We start from the raw sequence: 12825 nt of genomic DNA, 5'->3' as shown, positions 1-12825 counted from the left end.
ATCTTAGGCAAAGTCCTCATTGTGAAAAGTTCTCTCCTACTTTTAAAAAGAGGTATAGTTATATTTCTCTTGAGTAACTGAGTTCTCTTAAACATAATAAATTGTATAATTGATAGGATCATTCCTCCCTTGTGTTAGTTACTAGGATGTTTACAGATAAACCTGTAACCTCCTCTCTAGAAAATATAGCACAGCATGTATTTTGAGTAGTTAACTACTCTTGGCTGTACTTTTCTTATTTTTCTTCCTATGATTCATCCTATTATCTTTATTTCTGAAAAGTGAGATAATACTGCCACTACTTTAACACTTTTTTTGAGGATTAAACATCAAGGTGTCTCCTACACTGCCTGAACCATATTGAGAGTTCAAAAATACTAATTTCACATGACAGGCTTGAAATAACTTTGAACTTTGAAGTAACATGGTGTGATGAGTAGTTCCCTGCCTAATCGCCTGATAAAATTGAATATATTCCAAATTTCCTTCAATATAGTAGAAATAACCAAAAGTAAAATATCAAATATTGAAACTGGAATGAAAAATGAAGTTAACTCAAATAGTGCAGGGCAAAATATATTGGCTCTAAGCCTGGAGACAATTTGCAGCTTACTTGTCTGGCCTGATAGATGCCTTAAAGAGCTTTCTAATTTTCTATTTCTTCATCTATAAATGATTCATCAAACAAATATACTTTTGATTTAAAAATGACAAAGATATTTTATATCTTTGTAACATACAATTTATAATATAGATTCTTAAAATTTTAAAGTAGTTATCCTAAAACAAGACCTTGAAACCTATCAGTGCTGCTAAAAGAACCCAGCAATGAAACTAAGTGGAGAAGTTAAATAAAAGTTTGGCACATGTAAGCAGTAGAAACAGGTTATATAAACAAAGCCTTTGTCTTCTTAGTGGCTAAGGTAAGGTAGAAATGCCACTGTCGTCGTGTTGTTGATTGCAGCTCTGTTTAAATATCCTTCTATACTCTTGAAAACTTACCCATATTACACAGGAAAATCTCACAGTTCATCAGTGCAAAAATTTTATTTGGTTCCCTTCCCACCAATTTACAAGATCTGAAATTTTACTTAATCCACAGTATTCTTTCTTTTTTTTTTTTTTAATCATCTGTTGTCAGCCATGTAAAATGTGAGGAAAAAGACACTAATTAATCTAAAATCTCAGGCCCACTTCCCCACTGTTACAGCAAATTTAGGATAAGTCTACAACATTCACTTACTTTAGCTGGTTCTGATACTGAGGCATACTTTTTTATTTGAGAATCAACACCTAAAGACTTGGCCAATTGTACAGCATTTGAATCGTCACTGATAAGTGTCCCAAGAGCCACAAGAAGTCTAAAAGTGGCTTCTAGGTCTTGTACAACTTCCAAGATTGTGCTAATTACGGACAAACATTGAGCTTTCCCTTCAATGTTATGGTCTTTATGAAAACAAACAGAATAGTTCAGGGTCAAGGTAGCCAGAGCAATGTGAATGTTCTTATTGCTTGCTGATTTCAGTTCTATTGCATGGGATATCAATGATTCCCTCTGGGACATCATTAGCTTTTGTCCTGCCTGGCCAGCAAAACAATTGCAAAAAGTCCTGAGAGCAAGCAGCTGGTTTGCTGGCTTTCCTTTAGGGTTCAGAAGATTGATAAGGTGACTGCTGAGCTGAGCTCCTTCCTTTTCATTGCAGAAGTTCTCATTCACATTGGGATGTTTGATTGACAACCGAAGAATGTCAAGTGCAGGAAAGACAATATCTATTAAAAAGAAAAATTCATTAATGTTTATAAAAATCTAGAAAATTCCTTTTGACTAGCATTCAATTTATAAGAATTTATTTTCCCACTATAAAATTAATACAAGATAACATGAAAAATCATGTGCCTCCTTTAGAAAATGTAGGCATTTCTGAAATTTATATTTATCTTTCATATTTATACAGACAGGACTTATTGCTATACTATAGGCTTTAAAAATAAGGTAACTCTCAAGTAATAAAACAGCCTGACACAAAGTGAGTATTCAATAATTAAGTGAACGAATGGGGTGAGGCCCTTGCTGTTAAATATTAAAAATCCTGTAATAAGACCAAAGAGTTGAACAGAGAAAGTTCTTTAAATAAGAATTCCAGTTAACAAATGCTGATAGAATGCTTATAGGTTGTTGGGAGCTTTAAAATCAAAGGTCAGGGCAGTTACCATCTGCAGATACCATCTGAATGAATGCACTAGACAATTTTAGCGTCACTAATGGTAAGGAAAACTTGACAGTAAGGAAAACTAAAGACAGTACACAGCACCATTTATAAAGGATCGTCACCCGAAAACAACTACTGAAACAGAATCTGTAATAAATTGTAACAAGAAATACAGACTTTTTAAAAACACAAGATATCACATTTTATGTATGTATGTATGTATGTATGTATTTTTGAGACAGAGTCTTACTTTGTTGCCACACACCCCACCCCTCCCCCAATAGAGTATCGTGGTGTCACAGCTCATAGCAACCTCAAACTTTTGGGCTCAAGTGATTGTCTAGCCTCAGCCTCCTGGGTAGCTGGGACTACAGGTGCCTGCCACAACACCCGGCTATTTTTAGAGGTGGGGTATCTGTCTCAAGCTAGTCTTGAACCCGGCTATTTTTAGCAGTAGGGGTCTCAGTCTCAGGCTAGTAAGCTAAGGTGATCCACGCACCTCAGCCTTCCGGAGTGCTGGGATTACAGGTGTGAACCACCGTGCCTGGCCACAGACATTTCTTGATAAGTAATAAGCCAAATCCACAATGTGGGATATTTTGTAGAAAATTAAAATTTTCTTCAATAAATGAATGGTATGAAAAAATAATGGGGAGGGGACATTTTTGAGAAATGAAAAAAGTGCAACTACATAACTAGAAAAAAAATACTTAAAGCAAGTGTTTATAGCCTAGGATTAACAAGTCACAAAGAGATTCTCGCATATAGGGGATCCACAAATGCTCCAAAACATTATACAAACTGGTACAAGTCTACAGGGATAATTCTATTACCTTTAGATTCTCATAAGGCATGTGACCAAAATAAGATTATGAATTATAATGGCTAAATGAGTGTAAAGTTCTTCACAATGAATTAGAGCTACCCAGGATAATTTTTATTTAACCTAGAAACACCAATAATATTGAGAGAAATGAAAATAAACTTCCTGCTTTTTAGTTACATTTTGAACAGTCTTTATTTACCTTCTGGCCAGTTAATAGCTTTCCACAAAATCTGCAGTTGCTGGGCTGTGGGTTTTTCTGAAGAACTATTACATATTAGAGACAGTATCTTTTCAAGAAGTATCAAGTCATCTTCAGTTAACTTCTTCTCATCAGGTGCAGTTCCATTAAGTTCCTTCAGTTTACCTAGAACCCAACACCAAACCTTCAAAATTTCCTAACAGTAATTAGCCAGGTAATTCATAAATGCCAAATTTTTCAGTAAGATTTAAAAAATTTACTCTCCTGTATGCCATGAGAAATAGACTTTTCTTAGCAATTATCAAAAATTACAAAATAAGGAAAAGGCTTGTGAGTATTTTTAAGCTAAGCACAATGTAGAAAAGTTACTATGATTATTTTTATTTTACTTTCTATTTTCTAAATCCTTCTGAAACTTTCTGCTTTGAATAAAGTTCTAAAGTATATCATATTTATGATAATTTTGAATAGTTTCCAAGTAATATCATACATCATATATACTCCAGTATAATTCAATCTATTTTCCAGAATGAGAAAATTTATGACATTTTACTTAATTAATGTAAATTTCTACTGCTATCTATGAAAAAAAACCAACTAATAATTTCTGTATCTTCAATATCAGTGTCTTTGTCATCACTAATACTACTTTGAGTTATTGTGTTGCTTCAAAAATAAACTTTATCTCCAGCAAAAAAATAAAACAAACAAAAAACCTCCAAATTCTCATCCCAAAGATTTAAGAAGTTCTCTGAATATACAATTTTAATCAATCACAGATGTAAACTTGGACTTGTTTCACTACTTCATCATTAAAAATTAACACTAATAAACTATGAAAAACTAAGTTGATAAATGAATGCAAAAATCAAGAAACCTTAGATTTATATAATGAATTTAACAATGTCTAAAATTGTGCATAAACGTCTTTATTGTTCCAAGTAAGGCAATTAAGAAATATGAGTGATTTCTATGAAGATAATATGAATGATAATACTGACCAAAAAAGCCCTGCCTTATCCTCAGGTATGTATTCTATAATATCTCAATTAATTGTCACCATGATCTTTGTGGCAAACAGCTAGAAGTTCTCTTGGTCCAAAAAACCCTGGTCATTTTGAGAATTGCAAATTAATGGAAAAACAATCAAAGTCAATAAAACAGTTCCTGGGTTGTTTTTTTTTTTGTAGAGACAGAGTCTCACTTTATCACACTCAGAAGAGTGCCACGGCATCACAGCTCATTGCAACCTCCAACTCTTGCCTCAGCCTGCTGAGTAGCTGGGACTACAGGCGCCCGCCACAATGCCCTACTATTTTTTTTTTGCGGTTTGGCCAGGGCTGGGTTTGAACCCACCCCCCTCTGTATATGGGGCTGGCACCCTACCAACTGAGCCACAGGTTCCACCCAACAGTTTTATTTTTAATGGGCAATTTAAAATAGCCCTTCATTATTTCTAAGGGTTATTGATTATTTTAAAGGTAAGATCTTTAATTTTTTTTTTTTTTTTGAGGCGCAGAGTCTTAGTTTGTCACTCTCAGTAGAGAACCATAGAACCACAGCTCACAGCAACCTCAAACTCTTGGGCTCAAGGGATTCTCTCGCCTCAACTCCCTAGTACAGGTGCCTGCTACAATGCCTGGCTATTTTTTAGAGACAGGGTCTTGCACTTGCTCAGGCTGGTCTTGAACCTCTGAATTTAGGCACTTTACCCGCTTTGGCCTCCCAGAGCGCTAGGATTATAGACGTGAGCCATCATGCCAGGCCTAAAGGTAACATCTTTATCGTTATTTTTCAAATGTTTTACTCATTCATTTTCATTAATTTGTTTTTCTAAAAACAAACAATTAGCACTTAGAGAAGTTAAATTTACATTTTCCCCCTTTAGTTTTCTTCTCAAAGTCATCATAAAGCATTTACCTTTTATTTGTATAAGACTTCTTTTTTTATTTCAGATTAATATGAGGGAACAAATAAGATCACAATTTGTGCATTTGTTAGGTAAGGTCCCAGTTGTAGTTGTGCCTTTCACCTAGGAGGTGTGTCAAAGACCCTTATATTGTTGTGCCCATTAGGTGAGAACACATCAATCTCCCTCTCTCCTTGCTTCTCCCTTCCCCAACCTGAATTAAACTGAGTTTTTTTCGTGTGTGTGTGTGTATTAGTTTGTCTACTGGCTTTATGTTACCACTGAATACAATGGATACTTGCTTTTCTATCCTTGTGATACTTAAAGAGAAGGTTCTCCAACTCTACCCTGTATAATACTTCTTACAAAGTATTAAGGATCCATTACCAGACTGTATATTTGTAGCTGACAGAGGTATTTAATACCACAGTAGGAATCTCTATTTATAGTAGGTACCCAGTTCCTGACACAACAGGAAGATAAAGCCCTGAGAATATCTCAGTCTTTCAATATATGAGAAAATTAATTAAACAGACTTACCTAATATTTGTGTAGGATTTGCTTGGTCAAAAGTAACAGCCTCTTTTTTAGGGAAATAAATATTCACTGTTTTAGATGTAGCTGATCGGTAGGCACTATTCCCTATTTATGGATTAGAAAATGAAAATCATAAATGAACAAAATGAGATTTTTTTCAATCGTATGACTTTGTTTTCACAATTACTGAAATTGTGACTACTCAGTGCATGCAATATAATAACAAGCAACCTTGGGGGGGGCACAGAAATACCCTAAGACTTTGTATGTTTCTCTTTTAGATTGTTGTTTTTGGAAAAACAGGGTCTTGCTATCTTGCCCAAGCTGGTTTTTTGAACTCTTGGCCTCAAGTATTCTCCCACCATAACCTCCCAAAATGCTGTGATTACAGACATATGCCACCACGTCCAGCCAAGGTATATTCATTGATATAATAATTTGAGTCACAGGGATGGAAACTTAAATGTAGAACAAGTCCTTTCCATCTCCTATTTTCTACTTTTCTGTTTTTAAGATTCAATCTAAATTATAAATTTTTAAAATTAAAGAATATAATTGTGAAATTTCCCCTTCCCATCTTCTCTAAAGCATATTGATCTCTCCATCTTATGTTTTTTATTGCTTCTTCCAAATGATATAGGAGGCTTTGATACTTTCTCTAATCATTTTCTACATCATCTTTATAAATCCCATCAAGTTGTAAATTCCTGAAGGGCAAGGGACTTAATCTTTTATACTTTTTACATCTAATGTATTATAATAACCAAAACTCAATATGTGGTAATAAACAAAAAAACAGCATTTGATGAAAATTCAGCAATACTCATTTTCAACTCAAGCGTGATGTAAATCTAACCTATAGTATTTATTTTATTATTTTATTTTATATTTTGAGACAGAGTCACACACTTTTGCCTTCGGTAAAGTGCTGTGACATCACAGCAACCTCAAACTCTTGGGCTTGAGCAATCCTGTTGCCTCAGCCTCCAGGTAGCTGGGACTATAGGCGCCCACCACAATGCTAGTTTTTCTGTTTTTAGTAGAGATGGGGTCTCACTTTTGCTTAGGCTGGTCTCAAACTCCTGAGCTCAAGCAATCCATCTGTGTCAGCCTCCCAGACTGCTAGGATTACAAGCATGAGCCACTGTACCCAGCCAAACCTACAGTTTAAATCTTAATTAATTTTAACTCTATTTTTATCCTAACATAAAATTAAGGTGTTTTGCAAAAATACTAATAAAAGATTTATTTTAATATTTAAGTATATTGCCGAGAAAAGGTGAAGGTAAATAAAGATGAAACAAGAAGTATATGTAATTAATTGTGTTTATAAAGCATAAAATGTTCTTGACATGATCAAAACTGACATATACAGATACTGCCCATACTCATTACAGTATTACAGTCTAATTGTGGTAAAGAAAGTTGACATGTTAATAAGGTATCATCCAAACAATTAGGTACAATGCACAATTTGCTGAAGGGAAAAGTGTAGGGCAAAATGAGAGTGGGTGATCTAGCAAAGGATGTGAGTTTTTAGAAAAGTTTCACTTAATTCACTGGGCTATAATATTAAATTTAAAATAGGGGAACAATCAATAATTTTCCGTTTAAATAACAAAAGGCAAGTATCCCAAAAGAGAACAGTAGGTTTAAAGCTCCCAAGGCAGAAAAAGAACACAGCATACATAAGAAATTGAAACAGGCCAGTATGGCTGGACAGATCAAATGCAGAGAAAAATGTGAAGCAAGGAAAAAGAAAATACTCTGTGGGAATCTGTGGAAGGATTTTTAATCAAGGGGGGTACATAAACAGACTAAAATGTAAAAAAACATTGCTACATGTTATACTTCAATATTGTTAACAAATGTTACTTTTGCAATTGAAAATAGCTTATAAAAACCACGGGTCAATGACTCAGCACCTGCCGCTACTTGGGAGGCTGAGGCAAGAGAATCACTCAAGCCCAAGAGGTTGCTGTGAGCTGTGATGTCATAGCATTCTACCGAGGGTGATGTAATGACTCTGTCTCCAAAAAAAAAAAAAAAAACCCACATATCAAGTTAGTCCTTAAGTACAATGGTGATAGGCAGGGCACAGTTGCTCATGCCTGTAATCCTGGCACTTTAGGAAGACAAAGTGGGAGGATCACATGAGGCCAGGAGTTACAGACAAGCTTAGGCAACACAGCAAGAGCCTATCTCCAAAAAATACAAAAATTAGCCAGGTGTGGTGGCACACACTATAATTCTAGCTTCTTGGAAGCTGAGGCAGGAAGATCACTAAAGCTTAGGAGATTGAGGCTGCAGTTAGCTATATGGTACTCTAGCCTAGGCACGAGAGGGAGACCCTGTCTCCAAAAACAAACAAAAAAAGAGTAGGGTAGTAAGCTGAATAGTGTTTGGTGTTTATTTGATGATGCTGAATAACATGTTACTCAAATTCTCTTGTATATATTACATTAAACATAAAATAATAATAAAATAGAGAAAAATATATGTTAAGAGCTCTATGTGGCCACGCATGGTAGCTCACAACCATAATCCCAACACTCTGGGAGTTTGAGGCAGGGGGATCACTTAAGCTCAGCAATTTCTAGCCTGAGCAAGAATGAGACCTTGTCATTTCAAATCTATTATGAGTAGAGTATAAATGTCTGACCACAACAAGTAAGTGAGGTGATGTTTATGTCAATCAGTTTGATGTAAGCATTTCACACTGTATATCAAATCAGCACACTGTACCCCATAAATGTTCATAGTTATGATCTAATAAAGAAAAAAGAAACAGAGAACCTATTGTCAACCATTGTGGCAGGAACCTATAGTCTCAGTTACTCAGGAGGCTGAGGCAAGGGAATCACCTGAGCCCAAGAGTTTGAGGCTAGTGTGAGCTAAGATGCCAGGGCACAGACTGAGACTGTGTCTCAAGGGGGAAAAAAGAGAAAGATAATTTATCACACATGTAAAAGATGAACCACAAATTTAGCTCTGTGTTTTACTGGCAATAGAGAAGAAAACATGCCTGCATCTATTCAACAAATAAGGTATGTCAGTCTATAGGCTACTATACTAAGGATATTAAAAAAAAAAAAAATTGATGCTCAGGAGAAGGCCAACTATTCCAGGCCTAAAACATAAAAGTTGAATTCTGTTCTGATTCTCTCTCTCCTTTTTTTTTGTTTTTGCAGACAAGGTCTCACTTTCTCACCCTGGGTAGAGTGTCATGGCATTAAGCAATTCTCTCACCTCAGCCTCCCAAGTAGCTGGGACTACAGACACCCCCCACAATGCCAGGCATTTTTTTTTTTTTAAGAGAAAGGGTCTTGCTGTTGCTCAGGCTGCTCTTCATCTCCTGAGCTCAGGCAATCCACCTGCCTCAGCCTCCCAGAGTGCTAGGATTATGGGCATTAGCCACGGTCCTCGCAGCTCTCTCTTTTTTTTTTAAAGGAGTTAGGTCTCCATTTTTGCCCAGTCTGGAATGCAATGGCTACTCGCAGGTGGAATCACTACAGGCACACTTTACCATGCACTTACTCTTCTTAAAGACAATAATGTATAATCCAGTGAATAACATTCTCAACACATGAAATAAAATAAAGGGAGGAATAAATTTTTTTTGTAAAGGTAGCAAGGAAACCAGCCTCAGTATAGTAAAACAATAGTTTTTAATCCCAGATGCATATTAGAATCACACTGGAAGTTGACAAAACTATCCTTGCCAAGACCCCAACCCAGAACAGTATTAGATCAAGTGAGGATCGGGGTGGGGATGAGGCTGAGGTACGTTTTTAAAGCTCCCGGATGACTCTAATGTGCAATAATAAGACAATTCTGAGAACACTCTAAAAGCCACCGAAGAAGTTTGGTCTTGATTTACTATATAAAAAGTTCTCAAGTAGGGTAGGGTGGCGCCTATGGCTCAAAGGAGTAGGGCGCTGGCCCTATATGCCGGAGGTAGTGGGTTCAAACCCAGCCCCGGCCAAAAACTGAAAAAAAAAAAAAAAAGTTCTCAAGTAATAAAATAACTAAATTTCCACACTTACTATTAGATAAAGGTTTCAACAAATTGAAAAAATCTAAACAAAGGAAAAGGAAATGGAAAAAACACATACCTGTAAATGGATCAACTCCAGCTGTAGTAGTTCCCAAACTTGTAGAACTTGGCACATAACGACCAGCACCTACAATGCAATAATACTCTTAATAAACAAAATTAACTGCAGATTATGAAGTTCACACTACTCTTCCTTTGCCCAGAATAACTTCTTTCTGTTATGAGGCACACTTCAGAAGAGCATCTTTACATACATAATAAATGTGCAATCAATTTAATACAGAAAAATATTTAGACCAGTGTCTGGGCATGTAATAAGTAACCAATAACTGTGAGCTAAAAAAAGTAATTTTTAAGCTACAAAGTAAATATTAGATGCCTTACATATTATAATTACAGACAATTAGAAAAACATGTAAGTGGACTGGGAGAAAGGGTTCCAAAATAAAATGTGAACACTATTCTACTGAAATAAAGGGCTAGAACTAGCTAGCATATCAGACAATCAGAAAAGACTTAGGTAACAGTAAGAAATACTGTGACAACAGCCCTGTCACTTTGAGATAATACTTAGGGCCATCTTGGTGAAAATGCAAAGAAGGAAGCATGTAAAGAAGTGTGGAGAAATCAGTAGGTTTTAGAGATGTTCAGAGCCCTGGATCAGCCTTTGTGGGAAGAGGCTACTGTTCCAGCCATTTTGAGTTTATAATCCGGGAATTGGTATAACCAGTGAAATACATACAGAAAAGGGAAACAGAACTAAAAAGCAAAACTAAAATATACATATATATAATAAATTTGAAAGTAAATATCAATTAAAGTAAGGAAAAACAGAAAAGTGAAATTGTTGAGTTTTAACTATACTGCTAGGCTAAGCATGTTCTATGCATATACTCACTAAAGTATTAAGTAGATACCGTTGTAATTAACAATATTTTAGAACAGAAAGGTTGAATAACTTGCTCAAGGCATTAAGCTATTAGGGAAAACTGTAGTATTACACTTTTCTAAATATGGTTTTCTGACCACTGGAATTAAGAGTCACCTATTCAACATGCAGATTCTCAAAGTTCATCTGTTAACCTATTGGTACTCTACACTGGCTCCACTTTAGAAGCACATGAGGAACTTTTTTAAAAAATCTAAGAGCAAACCACAACCAAGGCCATTTAATCAAAATCCTTAGGTAACGGATCAAGGACATGAGTAAACCTTCTCACTAATCTTAGTGAATCAGAAGCTCTAGGGGTAAAACCTTGGGATAAGTAATTTAAACATGCTTCTTAGACCATTCTAATAGACATCAGAAGATTAAGAACTCCATAAATAACTAAGAAAAGAAAAAGAAAACTAAGGTTGACCTACAGTTACAGCCAGATGGGGAAATATTTTGGCCCTAGTGCTACTGACGAAGTTGAAGAAACAACATCAAGAATAGTAACTAATATGCACTGAAGGCTTAAATATACTCCACACATTTTGGTAGACACTTTACATGTATTATGCCATTTAATTTTCATATCTCAATATGGCAGATGCTATTATCTATTTTTTATAAAAGTGTAAGTTCAGTTATCCTAATACCATAATTCTACCACTTCCTTAACTTCTACTGTAGCATTTACCTTGATAGTTGATTATTTTAGTATACTACTTATATATGCATAGGGTACAACCAGTTCATTCATAGGAAGCTCACTCGTAACAATTCACAACTTCATGACACTGAACTAAGGTTGTGTATTTGTACAATCTGTGGCTGAGAGAGGACTAATTGTCATCTTACTATATTAAGTCTGCAAGGCCAGGGAATACCTAATGGCTAATAATCTCTTCCCTTGGTATTTTTGAGAAACTCTTGCTAAAGCTCCAACAACAGTATCATAAAAGATACCAAAAGTCCTTTGGAAAACAGAGACTTCTTCAAGTTAAAGTCTGGGATTTTTTTTCCAGTAGTGTTTATACTGAGGGATGTATATCTTGACAAATAAATTCACCTTGAAGAGATGCACCAATACTTCAAGGGCTTTGAGAAGGCCATTAATAACCCAAGATTAGGAAGACCAATCCTGAGAAGCTGGATGGAATGTTTCCTTCCAGGCTAAGTCAAAATGCCTGGGCAGACTTCTTGTTTATACTGCTCCATCCAATATCAGACTCACATGGCTCCTCCTCTGCTTGTGACTGATAGCATCTCTCCAGTTGACAGCACTCATGCTGCGTCTTGGTTGGTAGGTTCCCCTATTATCTAATTTCACAGATAATAAAATAGGCTCGGACAAGTTAAGTAATGTGTCATCTTCTCATAGCAAGTAAATGCTACCAGACTTTGAACCAAGGTTTGTCTGACTCTAAAACTTATGTTAACTAAGTTTTAAGTTAGTGGGAAGGACCACTGGAAAAATGATGAGTTCCAATAATATGCCATTTAAAAGTTATGAAGAAATCTATAAAATTACTCTGGGAAAAGGCAAAATTTGAAGTTAAAGAAAAGTAGACCTGTCAAAATTGGAAATACAGATAAGGGAATTGTGAGACTGGATGACATCTAAAATGTAAAGCCACATAATGCAAAGTGCTATGTATTTAGTGAAGAAAGATATATTAGTAAACTGCATCTCACCTGTAAAAGGATCTGCTGTAGGCAGTGAGTTAGAAGACGCTGAAGAGCCTGGAACATACCGACCACCGCCTGCACATGCAAAACAAAAGCTGAAGCACATCAAAACTTTGAATTTTAAAACAGCACAATGCTCACGTTAGAACCTCGGAGAAAATGCTTGGAGAAAAGATCTTTTTTCTTTTTTTGGTAAGTACAAGTATCTGGAGGGTTAGATCACCTATAATTCAGTAGTGACTTCTATTATATGAATAGGCAATGGAATTTTGACCTGGAAGGAGAGGAGATAATTTGTAAACATGGAGTATCTGTGAGAGAACAAAAGGAGGGATTTGAGAAAGGAGAAGTATGGGGCAGTTGTAACAAAGAACACTAGCATGTTAAAAATGAGCCTCAGATGGGCAGCACCTATGGCTCAAAAGGTTAGGGTGCTGGCCCATATGCCAGAGGTGGCAGGTTCAAACCCA

The 12825-nt window shown here is 35.8% G+C and overlaps 1 protein-coding gene across 1 annotated transcript in view; it reads right to left on the bottom strand.

Moving 5' to 3' along the window:
* Window positions 1-1028: 1028 nt before the first annotated feature.
* PLAA (phospholipase A2 activating protein) overlaps window positions 1029-12825 on the bottom strand; it is a 43854-nt gene continuing 32057 nt past the window's right edge. The window contains exons 9-13 of the mRNA XM_023508880.1: window positions 12362-12430; window positions 9797-9865; window positions 5685-5786; window positions 3236-3400; window positions 1029-1770 (exon numbers count right to left, since the gene is read on the bottom strand). Coding sequence (XP_023364648.1) covers window positions 1205-1770; window positions 3236-3400; window positions 5685-5786; window positions 9797-9865; window positions 12362-12430 — 971 coding nt within the window. The 3' untranslated portion in view covers window positions 1029-1204. The remainder of the gene's footprint in view (window positions 1771-3235; window positions 3401-5684; window positions 5787-9796; window positions 9866-12361; window positions 12431-12825) is intronic.

This window comes from Otolemur garnettii, unplaced genomic scaffold (genome assembly GCF_000181295.1).
Source record: "Otolemur garnettii isolate 467f Iridium unplaced genomic scaffold, OtoGar3 scaffold00006, whole genome shotgun sequence".
NCBI classification, from domain to species: domain Eukaryota; kingdom Metazoa; phylum Chordata; class Mammalia; order Primates; family Galagidae; genus Otolemur; species Otolemur garnettii.
This window is presented reverse-complemented; position numbering and strand designations above follow the sequence as displayed.